General features: G+C 35.4%; 1 protein-coding gene across 1 annotated transcript; it reads left to right on the top strand.

Moving 5' to 3' along the window:
* The first annotated feature begins 510 nt into the window (after positions 1-510).
* Positions 511-14,422, top strand: LOC106878955 (folliculin). The gene is made up of 10 exons (XM_014928335.2): positions 511-686; positions 3,774-4,020; positions 5,611-5,748; positions 6,709-6,930; positions 9,225-9,480; positions 9,849-9,976; positions 10,600-10,713; positions 11,754-11,979; positions 12,540-12,642; positions 13,492-14,422. The coding sequence occupies exons 2-10, from the start codon at positions 3,793-3,795 to the stop codon at positions 13,685-13,687; spliced, it is 1,611 nt and encodes a 536-aa protein (XP_014783821.1). The 5' UTR covers positions 511-686; positions 3,774-3,792; the 3' UTR covers positions 13,688-14,422.
* Positions 14,423-15,571: the final 1,149 nt, after the last annotated feature.

Below are 15,571 nucleotides of genomic sequence, written 5' to 3'. Positions count from 1 at the left end.
TGAAATTAACGTGCAAGTGGTTGAGCACTCCACAGACACGTGTACCCTTAACGTAGTTCTCGGGTATATTCAGCGTGACACAGTGTGACAAGGCTGGCCCTTTGAATTACAGGCACAACAGAAACAGGAAGTAAGAGTGAGAGAAAGTTGTGAGGGTTCACCACCATCCCCTGCCGAAGCCTCGTGGAGCTTTTAGGTGTTTTCGTTCAATAAACACTCACAACGCCCGGTCTGGGAATCGAAACCGCGATCCTATGACCACGAGTCCGCTGCTCTAACCATTGGACCGTTGCGCCTCCCTTAGAGAGAGGACAACTGAAGTATGTTTCAGATAATAAACTTAGCTGTCGTAGTCACTTCGACAAACTTTTATCAACAAGCAGACACCATTTTAAAACCAAACAAATACAAACATTTCACTGTTTGAAACGACGTTTATAATTGGTCAGTATTACGCTGACGTTCGTAATATCAACCAATCATAGATAGCGTTAGAAACATCAGCGGATAAAACTCTGCTTTCTAGTAAACTTGGCATTTTACGATATCTTGTGCAATGGCAGGAGTGTTTCTCGTGATTCATCGTGTGCCAACCAGTTCATTAATCACGGGGATGTGGCCGATATCTAAATTGGTTCTAGCCAACACGGCTTTGTAAACACAACAAGTGCATTCAATTTTTGATGGTCTGTATATACATCGATTAATTTTGTTTTTAAGAACCTCCTCCCAAAGCTTGTCTAGTTTCCTTTTTCACCGTCAGTCTCCTCTTCCCGACATTTTTACCTTTGTCGTATTGTTTACTATAACCATGTTGTTTTCTTTTATGATATATTTACTTCGTGTGATTGATAAAATGATTTATTTCGAACATAGAGATAGTGTGTTTGTTAGATTAACTGTCACCATTGTTTTTACTGATAAACATTTATATTTTTATCTTAATAAATAAAATATCGGTAATTACTTTATTCTTATTCTCATTTAGTGTATTTTAATTATTTAAACACGCACTCCCATTCTCCCAAATCTTTTTATTTTGTCAATATATCTATATAATGTGTTTATCTTCTCTGTTAATTTGCTTTGATTCAACCACCTCAGGTAGCACATGGTTATTTACTTAACGTTAGATTATATACAATATTGAATCGCAGGAAAATAATTGTTTGATGATGTGCGCGTGTCACTGATCATTATTAAATATTTAATTACAAACATTATATAACTTTTGCAACAACAATTAAGAAGGAAAAAAAACGTCACTATAATGAAGTTATAAAATTGTTTTGAATTCTTCAAACTCTATTTAAGTTGTGTATTGTAATATTCCGATAAACTAATCTACATTTATATTGATGTTTTCATGACTAGAATGAATTAATCTTTTTAATTTTAGTTGGGTACTAAAGCAAACATTAACCACTAAGTTTATATTGATATAGAATTTGTACCTTAATTTGGAAAAAAAAAAAAAAAGAAAGAAACCCAAAATAAATGGAAAATCTTTAAACTGATTTTGAAAACTCAAAAATAGTCTTAAATTTTACTAATTTTATAGTTTGATAGTTTTCCTGTTATGCACACGTTGGGAGTTAAAATGAACAAAATGTTATTTGGGCTTGTTCCAGAAAACGGAACTTCAGATGCCATGTATCTAATTAGACAGATGTAAATAAATTACACAATATGGCCGTAGGAAGTACCTCAAAGGAGCGTTCTGCGTACAAAATATTCATAGATTGAATTTTAGTCTTGCATATGCGAGACCCAACCATATCTAAGAAAATTACTCAGCAATTGGGCACTGCCGGCTTCACCAACTTCCGCAATTGCTCTCTTTCTGTGTGCATTTTACCTTGAGATATGGAAACGCATCTTTGTGACCTACTCCTTAGAAAGGTAATCTCTCTTATCCTGTCAATTATTAGCCCATCACCCTCATCTCCAGTTTTTCTTAGATGATGGTGATAGTAAACAAACACTTTATTACTATATTCATTAGGTTTCTTTTAGTATTCACAGTCAACTACATTGGAGGTCTGTGCTACGTTACATGCCAGTTGTCTTTTATTCTTGAGCATTTTGGTAAAAGCTTATTTGTTGCAAAGCTTTTGACCATGTCTAGGATGTTAGATACATTTGCCAGTTTATGGGTTATACTTGCCATTAATCACTAGGTTTAGAAGACTCGTGTCCGATTGTTCCATTGTAGTGTGTATGTTGGTGGAATGCTCAGATGTATCTCAGTGTTCAAGTTATCTCTATCATATTCTATATTAATGTTATGTCTTATACATACTCCTGTATTGATAGCACCAGCCTATATGCCTTCCTCTCTTTTCACATACAAGCTTCATCCACATAATTTGATTACTCCCTGTTATGTGCTATCTCATTGAGAATGTTCTGTGAGGGTCTTAGTTTTGTAGTGGAATGAAACTGCACATTTGGCATATCTCAAGAAAATAAGCCTGTAATGAATACTACATCTCTTCAACAATGGTTTTGTTTCTCTGCTTATTGTATACGCTTGCACATAAACCCATATATCTTTTTAGGGTGGGAGGTATAAAGGAAGGGATGTGCCCATTGTTTTTGCAAACCCTCTGAAATTGGTGAAATGTACATAGTTAGTGTTCTTATAGTTGCAAGTTGATGTTTGCTGGAAAAACATGGGTAGAGAGGGTATTTCAAAGTGTTGACATTCTGGGGAGAACAGCTGGACTAAGTGGGTTGAATGCAATATAAATGATGTGGCAAGGAAATACAAGTTGGAAGTGTCTGAGTTGTGGAGTGGAATAAGACCAGCCAGCTATGTGAAGCAGAGGCTACTGCAGCAGTAGAAAAGGTGGAGTGAGTATATACAGCATGATTATGGACTAGAGGTTGAATGTGTTGGTGAGTGATTTCATGTCACTTAGTTGGCTGGTCTGTTTTGGATGTCTGAATGTGTAGCAGCTGCATTGTGGAAGTACTACTTCATTGTGGGATTTATTTGAGTTGTTGGGGACTGTACTGTTTTCTGACCCTGAATAGGAAGGCCAGTCTTTGCTATGCTGAAGATGTGCAGTTTCCTGGAGAAATCCTCAGTAATTGTGTGACCTAACATTTGCATTGATCTAGGTTAGGAAGGGTTAGGTACAATATTGTTTTCTTGATATATGTTGTAATTTGTCTTTGTGTTATTGAAGAAGACGAGATTAGAGAATGTTTTTGAGGTCTCTATTCATGGACCCAGTGCAGCTTTGATATGAAGTATCTTAGTTGCATTTGGAATGTTAGAACAAATGAAGGGTGGTATCCTCTACACAGTAGTGGACGTTGTTGGAAGGGAAAAAATGTAGGGGACAAACCCAGACCTTGGTTACCAGAATTGATAGAGTTGGACAGAGAGCTCAATCAGCACACTCAACAGTTGTGTGATCTAGCAGGATGCCTCTGATCCAATAGATGAGTGACAGTCTATAGGCAGGTAGTTTTACTAGATGTGCATAACCAGTCCTACTTTTGGTAGATTTGTGAGCTGGACACTCTTGAATGCTTTACTGATTGTCAAGTGCAACAACTTTGAATTGAAAAGAAATGGCATTTCCTCCTCCTCCACTTTTAATTGTTTCTGTTTCACCCACTTTTTGCAATCCTCCTCAAAACACCTGTATAGCTTGTCCTTATATGGTCAGCAATTCAAGTGTTTTTCTAGATTCTAATTCAGAAATCATTTATATTTAAAGTTTTCTTTTTAGTAACATTGTATGTATCTTTCATTCCAGATATTTTTAAATTATAAAAATGAATGCTATCATAGCTGTGTGTCACTTCTGTGAACTCCATGGCCCAAGAATTGTATATTGCACACAATCTTTCCATCCACAAGAACACAGAGCTGTAGATGATGAGGATGCATTGTCTGATGTCAGTGCTGGTCATCTACACAACCGGTCAAAAGCCATAAGACATGGTTCTTTTTCTTCTACTGATAGTGCTGCTGTGACAAGTATGAAGACAGATCTTTGTGAAGTATGTCATCTTACTCCTATTTCTATATTCTTCCTTCTTTCTCTTTCTCTACGCTGTCTATTTTTTTCTTTCCCCTTTATTTTGTCTCTTTTTTACTCTCTTCTTTATTTGCTGTCTTTGCTTTATATTTCACTTTTATTTTTAAATGTAAACATTGGATATTTGTTCAGTAAAATCTCTAGACTATTATGTCATTTCTCATCATTTACCTTCAACTTGAATGTGCACTCCAGCACAAGCCATACAATAAGTCTAACAACATCTGGAAAGAGGGCACAAACTTACAGCAGACTTCACCTCAGTAAATTTCAGCTCCCTTGAATTCTCCATCACATACAAGTAACCTTCCAGTAAGATCCTGACAACTCTAACTCCAGTTGAACTGAAGTGAAGCAACATATCATATATACCAGAGATATGTAGATAATGCTCTTTGTTGATCTTTTCCATAGAAAAGGTCATAAAAACCAAAGAGACTTTTAATGCTCTACATAATCATCATCATCATCATTGTTTAACGTCCACTTTCCATGCTAGCATGGGTTGGACGATTTGACTGAGGACTGGCAAAACAGAAGGCCGCACCAGGCTCCAGTCTGATCTGACAGAGTTTCTACAGCTGGATGCCCTTCCTAACGCCAACCACTCCGAGAGTGTAGTGGGTGCTTTCACGTGCCACCGGCACAAAGGCCAGTCACACGGTATGCCCTACATAATATCAGATTTAATATGGAACATATAATAATGGGGGAACTCCCTAGGCCTGCTTAATTTCATTGTGTCCTTCTCTTCACTGCAAATCCATTTCCAATTCATTGAAAAAGAAGCAAAGAGCATAATTTCTAAACAGATTCTGCCACAAAACTTAAGATACTACATATCACCAAACAAACTTGCCTGTTGCATGAACAGATGCAATAATACCATGCAGTTAAGTTCCATTAGGGAAAATTTCAGGGAGTTGCTGTTCATTAGAAGTTTTGGACCATGTTTCATGACTGTTTGTAGACAAGCACACAGACCACCAGATGTTGATATCAGCCAGGTAGCTTGAAGCAGAGAAAACAGCCAAGGGAATGATAATAAAGGAGAAAGTGAGAAGAATATTTACAAATATTTCACATGTGAAGAAGGCCAGACATGCTTTTGTGGTGGATGAGAAGCAAATAACACTGTACACCATGTCAGTGAAGCCCTTGTTTATAACCAACAAATACATGTGGGGAAGTACAAGCTCACTCACACAAACACTAATTTACATGTGTGTGTACACAAACACACACACACACAATGTCTACTAAATCCACTTACAAGACTTTATTGACCCAGGACTATCTATGCCAAAAAGCACTTGCCCAAGGTGAAGCACAGTGGGACTGAACCCAAAATCACATGGTTGGGAAGCGAACTTCTTAACCACAGGGCCATGAAGCCATTGGATACAAACCAGTTAAAAGATCAAACGAATTAGAATGCAAATGTTTTAACATGTCAGTTTATTTTGAGATGAATTATAAATTTGTGTTCTTCATAATTGTTTAATTGTCACTTGTATATCTTTTTAAAAACTGGATAATTTGTTACTTGCAGGGCTGTTATTCTGTCAAAACTGGATTTGTTAGTCACGATGATGAAGTTCCTATTAGTTATGTGAGCAGCCAACATCCACACCATCCCAAAGTTTTTAGTATGGTACGACAAGCATGTCTGCGCAGTCTTAGTTGTGAGGTAATGTATACTTTTTTTCTATATCTTATATATTTCAAAATTATTATCGAATACTATCAATTTGGTATTTTTTCCAAGTTTTTTTTAGGAATAATTTAAAAGTGCAAAATGGAGATTTTTTTATTACTTATAAGTAAGAGAAACACTTGTGTAGTTGTATTTAGAGAATTTATGTCAGTATTATTGTGAATGCAGGTGGTCGAAATGGGGTTCCTCCAAAATAGTGGTTCTCAACCAGGGTCCATATAGCCCCTGAAGGTTCATATAAGATTTTTGGGAGTTAATGTAACAAAATAGTAAATTGGGGATTCACAACAGTATTTTAAGGGCCCCTGAAAAAATTTTGCTTTAGATGTGTGTTTTTGTATGCATTTCAAGAAACAAGTTTCTTTCTCTAGCATTTATTTAGTTCAACTTACACAAATTAATGTGTGAAAAGCAAAATAGGAATTTTCAAAGAATTTTCTATAAAACTAACTTTTAAACATTGAATGGGTATAGGGGTCCACCAGAATAAAATAGTAATCAAAGGGGTCCATAGATAAAAAGTGGTTGAGAGCTCCTACTCCAAAGGATCTCTAGAATAACGTTACTTAAGAGTGCATAGCTCAGAGATCAGGGAGATGCTATTTCTCTGCATGGAGAGGTCACAGCTCTGGTACTGTGAACATGTGATTAGAATGTCACAAGAAAGAATTGCAAGATATTTCTCAAGCCAAGTCGATTGATGAGAGACCTAGGGGTAGACCAAAAACACGATGGTTAGATAATATCTCTAGTCTCAATTGTTCATACTTGGGAAAAATAATTCTGAATTATTCTTGGTTTATTGCCACACTGAACTGATTGCTGTTTTATAAATTATAGTATCTTGTAAGAGATGGACACTATAACAGAAAAATATCTAATAGCTGTTTAGTCATATTTTATTGCTATTTTTACTCTTTTTATAACCCACAGGTGTGTCCTGGTCGAGAAGGTCCTATTTTCTTTGGTGATAAACAACAAGGCAATGTTCTCAGTTACACTTTCTATATCCAAGATAATCAAGCTCGTGGATTTAAACGTTGGTATAGCATCATCATTGTTATGATGGATAAATTATATTTGTTGAACTCTTGGTCTTTCCTTGTACCAAATTTACAACTTGTTATCAAGCAACTACAAATGAAAGCAGAAAAGGTAACTTGTGTGTAATTCTTCTTTTTCTGTTGAAGAAGTTTAAGTGGAACGGGAGAAAAAAAATGAAAATAAGCTAACATTGTTGATATTTATTGAAATAATTCGCCCTGTGTTTTGAGACAGAGATCATCATGATGTAATACCCAATTATTTTTCATTATTTATATTTGACGGATATTTGTCCTCATCTTGTTTGTTGTTAACGTTTCGGTTGATATACCCTCCAGCCTTCATCAGGTTTCTTGGGGAAATTTCGAACCTCTCATTCTTAAAGTATTTTTTGATATTATTATTATTATTATTGAGGTCACTGCCTGGAATCAAACTCGGAATTTTGGGATTAATAGCCCATGCTCTTAACCACTACACCATATGGCGTATGATTTCATTCAACATATGGCATAGTGGTTAAGAGCGTGGGCTACTAACCCCAAGATTCCGAGTTTGATTCCAGGCACTGACCTTAATGATGATAATAATAATAATAATAATAATAATAACATCAAAAAATATCTTAGGAATGAGAACCCAGGTTCAAAATTTCCCCAAGACACCTGATGAAGGCTGGAGGGTATATCAGCTGAAACGTTGTGCTAACAACAAACAAGACGAGGACAAATATCCGTCAAATATAAATAATGTAAATAATGTACATAATTCCTCATCTCTTAAATATAGAATTAATTAATTTTGTTTGCATGAGTCAGATGGAATTTGTTTAAGGTAGATTTTTTTCATGGCTGGATACCCTTCCTGTCACTTACCTTCATCTGTTTCCAAGCAAGGAAATATTTCCCTATGGACAAACACATTTCACAGAAAACTGGAAACAGATAACATTGCTGGTGTGACAGTGATGCTCATTTACAACCATTATGTGATATCAAGGCAAGGGTATAGACACACACATGTATACATATATGACAAGTTTCTTTAAGTTTCCGTCTACCAAATCCACCCATAAGCTTTGGTTGACCCCAGGCTGTAGTAGAAGACACTTGACCAAGGTACCACACAGTGGAACCAAACTTGAGACTCTGTTGTGTCAGCACTCTATAGCTGTAATGGCTCTCTTTCTCCCTCTTTCTCTCTCTCTCTCTCTCTCACAACACACATATACCATGGTCATTGTTTTAACATGCATTTTTCATGCTTATATGTATGTGTGTATATATACATATCATCATTGTTTAACATCTGTTTTCTGTGCTGGTATGGGTTCGATGGTTTGACAGGAACCAGGGAAACAGAAGGCTGTGCCTAACTCCGGTTTTTGCTTTGACATGGTTTCTACAGGTGGATGCCTTTCCTTACACCAACCACTTTACAAGGTGTACTGGGTGCTTCTGTTGTGGCACCAGCATTAATGAAGTCACCAAGTAACTTTCAAAATAAGGCCCTGTTCAACTGAGATGAAAGTATGATAGTGGGACGATGTATGATAGAAGAGATACATGGCTTTTTCAGCTGGAAAAAGAGAGAGATAAATGGTGAGAGTATATATGAGGGGGTGCTGAAAAGTTCCTGGCTTTGGGTAAAAGACAATGCCGGAAAATTAGTAAATTATGATTCTATTCAACATATCCCACTCTCAGATTCACACACTTATTACAGCAATCCTTCAGTTTTTCTAAGGCTTGTAAAAGAACTGGGAAGGTTGGACCTCCAAATAAGGCTTTTGTGGTACCCTTAAAGCCAGGAACTTTTTAGCATCCCCTCATATATATGCATAAATAAATAAATGCATGCATGCATACATACGTATATACATACATGCATACATATCTACATATGTGCATACACCGGAGGGAGTGCTGAAAAGTTCCTGGCTTTGGGTAAAAAAAAGAAACAGGAAGATTAGTTAATTATGATTTCATTCAACATATTCCCCTCCCAGATTTGCAGTTATTGCAGCATTCCTTCAGTTTTTCTAAGCCCTGTAAAAGAAGTCGGAAGGTCAGGCCTCCAGCCAGCCCTTTCGTGTTACTCTTAAAGCCAGGGACTTTTCAGCCCCCCCCCTCATACTCAAGTTTCAAGGTGTGTGTGTGTATATATATATATATCTATATATATATATATATATATATATATATATATATACACACATATATATATATATATATACACACATATATATATATATACACACATATATATATATATATACACACATATATATATATATATATATATATATATATATATATATATGTGTGTGTGTGTGTGTGTGTGTGTATCATTCTTTTTCAAAGTAGTTGAGTGAATCGTTTTTACTTTGGTCTACTGTTTATTAGGTCTACACTGAAGAACAGACAAGATGTCCGCAGAAAGGCTACAGAGACAGTATTTACCCAGCAAGCTTCCGGTTTCAACGAGGTGGTAACAAGCCAGCTAGATCGTTGAAAGAATTAACAGATGATAAACATATTTTCAAAATGTTACATGTATCATTTGTGTGGATCCTTAAAGCTTGCGTTAACCGAATAACTGAAACCTCTCTCGAAGCCCCTCCTACAGAAGATGCTATTCTGGATACAGAGAGATTAGAAGGTGAGTTGAAGAATTAAAAAAAAATAAAATCTTGATAAAGAAAGCAAAATTTTGATGAACAATAATTTCCGAAATTTATTTTGCTCATTAATGCTTGATATATAATGACTGAGGTTAAGATGGATTACTGACCACAGACGCAGGTCTAGCTGTGTGGTTAAGAATCTTGCTTTGCAAGCATGTAGCTTTGAGTTCAATCTCACTGCATGACCCCATGTGTAAGTATCTTCTACTATAGCCTCAGGCTGACCAATGCATTGTGAGTGAAATTGATAGACAAAAATTGTGTAGAAGCCTGTTGTGTGTGAATCAATGAATGAACATTTCTAAAGTGTAAATAAATTATTCTGTCCCTTTTATTTTTCTAGAAACTGAAGAAGGCTTTATAAAACTCTACATGAGGAAATCCAGTCCAGACAAAGAAAATCCAGACATTGATTCAATGGATGCCGACCCAAATCAGCCGAGATTTTATAATTTACAAAATGTTATGCAGGTAATTTTGTACTGTCAAATTTTTTGTCTTTAAAATACTAAATTTCTCAAGTTACTATACCCCTCTGTCCACACCAGATCAATATTATGTTCTTTTTTTCCCCTACTAATTATCTTAAATATATTTAAATGTATTTGAAATGAAATTATAATTTGTTGTTCACAGCATTCCATATACTTGAGCGAGGTCATTGCCAGTGCCACTAGACTGGCTCCTGTGCAGGTGGCACATAAAAAACACCATTTGAGCGTGGCCATTGCCAGTACCACCTGACTGCCCCTCGTGCTGGTGGCATGTAAAAGCACCCACTTCACTCTTGGAACGGTTGGCGTTAGGAAGGGCATCCAGCTGTAGAAACTCTGCTCGATCAGATTGGAGCCTGGTGCAGCCATCCGGCTCGCCAGTCTTCAGTCAAACCGTCCAATCCATGTCAGCATGGAAAGCAGATGTTAAATGATGATGATGAAGATGATGATGATGTGTAAGAGGCTGGATCTGGTTTGAACATAAAATAGGTAAAATATTTGGGCTGGATATGGCCAGTTTTAAATGCTAAAGTGTAATCTAAACGTAGTGAGTAACAAATAACTATAGGCCTAATGAATTGTGTTTTTTTTTTACAGGTGCTTGGTTATTTAAACTTTCACACGGTGGCTCATCATATTGTCATAGGGAACCAATTAATTGTCAAGGGTACAGAGAAACAGCTCGTCAAGTCAATGTTAGAAGTCTTGAAGGTTTGTTACTACCCAAAATTATTTCATCTGTTCTATTATAATGATTGCTGTTGCAGTAGACTGAATTGATAGGCTTCACAGGCTGGTAGCTGCAGGGTCAGTGGTTCATATCTTGGCACTGTGATGTAACTACATCATAGTACTTTCAATGGGCATCATGTAGATGAATCAGTGTGGGAGCCTCTATGTTAGTCACTTGATCTGCTTGAAATAACTACCAAAATTCCTTAGAATCACACACACCCTATTGTCTTAAAAATGATGAACAAATTGGATAATAGTCCTAGATATATCATGTCTTAAAATATAAGATGGGATGGTCATGGTTGGTATGGTTTTGTTCATAGGTCTGCTAGATCACTGATGATCTGGGATCTGAACAAGGCATCATATATAGGTGTAGCTCACTACTAGAAACTGATATCAATGCATAAGTGATGTGTTGTGTTAGCTTGTATTGAGTTGAAGTTCTATGAATGAAGCTTATAAAAGAGTGTCTTCACCAGATGGGTCCTGCTTCAAATACATGTAAAGCTGATGTCTTCAACTGGGGAACCCCAACTTCATGAGATACTGTGCTCACATTTGATAAATACAAAATTACTTGTTATTTGCTTCATTATGATACACCAGAAGCACTCAGATCAGATTGGAGCCTGGTACAGCCATCTGGTTCGCCAGTCCTCAGTCAAATCGTCCAACCCATGCTAGCATGGAAAGCGGATGTTAAACGATGATGATGATACATAAGTAACTAGGTTTGAAGGCTCAACAGGTAGAGTGAACTGTCTTCCAATAATGCCAACAACTGGATATGAAATCTAGATCTGGAAGAAGAGAGTCTAGCTTGTTGTTTATTCTTCCCTGTAACAATGTAATTAATTTGTTAACGATTTAATGTTGAATTATTCTGTTTTTTATTTTTCGTTCATAATTCTCTTTAATTTCTCTCAATGCACACCATTTTTAAAAATAAATTTTATTGAATCATTTTTCTCTGTCGTCATGGCATTTTTATTTATTTCTTTATCTCACTACAGGGTTTATTACCGAAAGGCTGTTGTAAAATAATTCCTTACAGTGAAAAGTATGAAGAATCTTGGCGCTGCAACTTTTTAGGAGTCCCTCTTGGAGTTTTGTTACCTAACCATATTCTAAACTCAGAACAGTTCCTTTTAATCGAGATCCTCAGTCCTGAAGAGGGACCACAAGATCTCAATAGCTACGAGTTCAAAATCAGTAGCCATGTTATCCTGCCAGATAAAGGTAAAAATTTCCATTTTTAAACAATTTATATGTACCATATTTGATGGCATATAAGACTTTTTTTTCCCCAAAATATTTCATAACACCATCCCAGGTTCTATGCATGAAGTTGGGTTTCCCATAAGCTAATTTTGTCCCTGGTGTTCACTACTATAGGTTAATTTTAATCCAGACGGTCTCTTCTGCCAAGCCTGATTATATAAGAATAATATTTACTTAAACATTATTATTACTTTATTTACATTCGACGGATATTTGTCCTCATCTTGTTTGTTGTTAACAGCTTATCCATATGGAATTGATCTTTTTCTATGTATTACTTAAAGTAAATCTCTTCTGCCCCACTAACAGTCGTCTTGTGTATGCCTGGTGACGCTGTCTTTTAGTCTTGTTTTATAGAATTGTCACGAAAATTCTCCTCTTAGATCTTGTCCAACAGTTTTGTAAGACAATAAGCATGTTTGTTTTGAATTATTTTTGATGTAATTGATTGCTTTTTCTTTTCTATTTCATGGATAAATCACGTGTATTTAATTATAAGAATTGTCTTCCTTTTTCAGCTCCTAAGGTATTAATCCGTATGGAACTTGCACTAAGAAATACAAATCTATGCTATGAAGTTATTGAACAATGCTTAATTTGCTTAAAAGAAGAATGGATGAAGTAAGCATATTTTTTAATTTTTTCTCATTTGAAATTTATATATTTTTTACTACTAAATATTGATCACTTTGTTTATTAAATGAGATTTGTGTCTATGATCCAACTAGTATACTTCTGGGTGCTCAGTATGCCTGTCATATGTATTGAGCTCCACAAACATGAGAGGATCTCTCAAGGTAAATATCACTGTATATGGCATTCTAATAACACATCCACATTAAGTAAGATATAATGATTGCTATTTGGTATTAATATTACTTCTGTCACTAATATTTGTTTTTTAATAAGCCTGCAATATCAGTGACTGAAAAAATCACTGTTATTCTAGATATTGTTGGCAGTGAGATTTAGCTGGTATGTGGTTGGTAGATGCCTACCACTGAGGAAGCGAGTATGGTGAAATCACATGATCTGGCAGTTCTGGAACTCATGCCAGACACTTCTTGTTTGCTAATGATATATGTCTGTGCTTTTAATACCATATGTATATATGAAAGAATCTCTCAAGGTGAATACTGCAGTATTTGGTATTCTATCATCATCATCATTCAGTGTTTTAAATATGGGTTTTGTCCCTGTCAATAGGGGAGGCTGGATCTACCTCAATGCCATGGCAACCGCCCTCACACCATCTTGCCAGGTTTTGGGCATCCTCCCTTTCAAACCAACCCTCCTATCTCCCCCCCTGTCCCCTGCACATTTTCCTTGTTCTCCCTCACTTTCGCACTCTATTTACCTCAAACTTTGTTCAGGTCAGTTCTTGTTTTGTTGATAAAAAAATTAAGAAGAAACCCCCACCCTCCATTTAGATGAAATATTTTTTATAGCAATTTTGTTTTATTTTTCCAGCAAAGTAAAGGTTTTATTCAAGTTCACCAAAGCTGGTGGCAGCCGGTCAGAAGACGACATGAAGAAACTTCTGCAAGTAGTTGGTGCCAAAGAAGAAGACAAACAGTTGCTAAAGTTCTGGATGACTGGTTTAAGTGTTCAATACCGTAACCACATTTTGTCCACATCAATGAATATGAACATGGTTCCTCCTTAAACTGATGTCATCATCACAGTTCCAAAATTCTTCTCCCTCTTTTTCTTGTACATAAACATTTGTGCGTGTGTGTGTGTATCCTGGTGTAGCCACCCGGTTGCACCAGTCCTCAGTCAAATCGTCCAACCCATGCTAGCATGGAAAGCGGACGTTAAACGATGATGATGATGATGATACACACACACACACACATACATATATATATATATCGAAAACAAATCAGCAAGAAAAGAAATGTTAATTGCTCATGAATTTGTATGGGAAGGAAGAATTTTCAATTATAAATGCTGAGAATATTTATAAATTTCAGAGCTACTTTTATTTGAGTAAAATAAAAATAGTTCTTGTATTTGTTATGTATATATGCATATATATATATACACATATATAAAGTGTATATATGTATGTACATGTGTGTGTGTGTATATATATGTATGTGTATATATATATATATATATATATGTATATGATTATATGTGTATATATATGTATATGTTATGTATATATATATGTTATTTGTATGTATATATATATATATATGTTATGCATATATATATATATATATATATATATATATGTATATATATATATATGTTATGCATATATATGTATATATATATATATATATATATAAAGAGAAAAAGACCATTTTTTGTATGTTTAATATTTTGAAATCTTTATACGCTAAGTACCTGTTTTGCAAATTTAAATTAAAATTCTATGAAATTTGAAAAATGTGTTGTGTAAAATTGTGCGAAATGTATGATGAGTATTGGAGAGTTAGATGTAAAATTTATAACCAGCAGATGTGACATCCTTGCTTTGATTCTCTGATTAATCATTTCACTTCACCTGGGGAATTGATTAAATTTCAAACAGCAGGTTTATAAGACAAATGTTTGACATGCTCCTCACAGTTCAACATTTATTGCCACTGCTTGAATTATTTCAACATTGTCTTATAATGACCACTTTTCTATGCTTGCATGGGACAGGTGGAATTTGTTGAGGTAGATATTCCACAGCTGGATGCTCTTCCTGTCACCAACCCTCATCTGTTTCCAATCAGACTCGAAATAAACGTTGCTTGTATGACAGTGATACCTGTTTACAACCATGCTGTCAAGACGAGTAAATACGCATATGCATACATAAATGTCTGTATATATATATATATACATACATAAATGTCTGTATATATATATATATACATACATAAATGTCTCGAAATGCCTAGTTTAGAATAGAGGCAGCTGATGAAGGAAAAGTTCCATATGTGGCTTGTCTATGTGTTCATTCTGTTGTCCGTAAAAAAAGTTCCTTTTTTTATGTCCTGTACCTGGATATGCATCTATATATACATTTAGATGTAGGTATGTACATATATGTATGTATATATGCATATGCTCACATATGATTTGTATTATATATATATATACTAGAATAAGAAATAAAATGTCCTTTGTACAGTATTATATATTTGAAAAAATGAATAGAAATGGCTTTTCTCATAAATTTTCCACATTAATAATTAGATGTTTATAAATTTACAAACAGTTTTTACCTTTTGTAATTATTAAAGTGGAAAAATTATCAGAAAAGCCATTTCTATTCATTTTTTTCAGATATATATATGTTGTTTTGCAAACAACTTGCAGATGCAAGTGCTACCAGTCGAAAGCTCCACATACCAGAAGCCAGCTAGTGTATAGGGTCATCAGGAGAGAATGTGTGCCATTTCAGGGCCTACCTCTTGATGGCATCACTGCACACCTTCACTAATATGAGGCCCTGCTTGCTAGATCAACTGGTTATCAAATAAAGCTCGATATTCTTCTAGCCATCGCTCATCGTCTCTTTTTAACCAAATTCAGTGGCTAGCCT

Source organism: Octopus bimaculoides, chromosome 4 (genome assembly GCF_001194135.2).
Source record: "Octopus bimaculoides isolate UCB-OBI-ISO-001 chromosome 4, ASM119413v2, whole genome shotgun sequence".
Taxonomy (NCBI): Eukaryota; Metazoa; Mollusca; class Cephalopoda; order Octopoda; family Octopodidae; genus Octopus; species Octopus bimaculoides.
The sequence above is the reverse complement of the archived record's forward strand: the minus strand, read 5'-3'. Positions and strand labels throughout refer to the sequence as shown.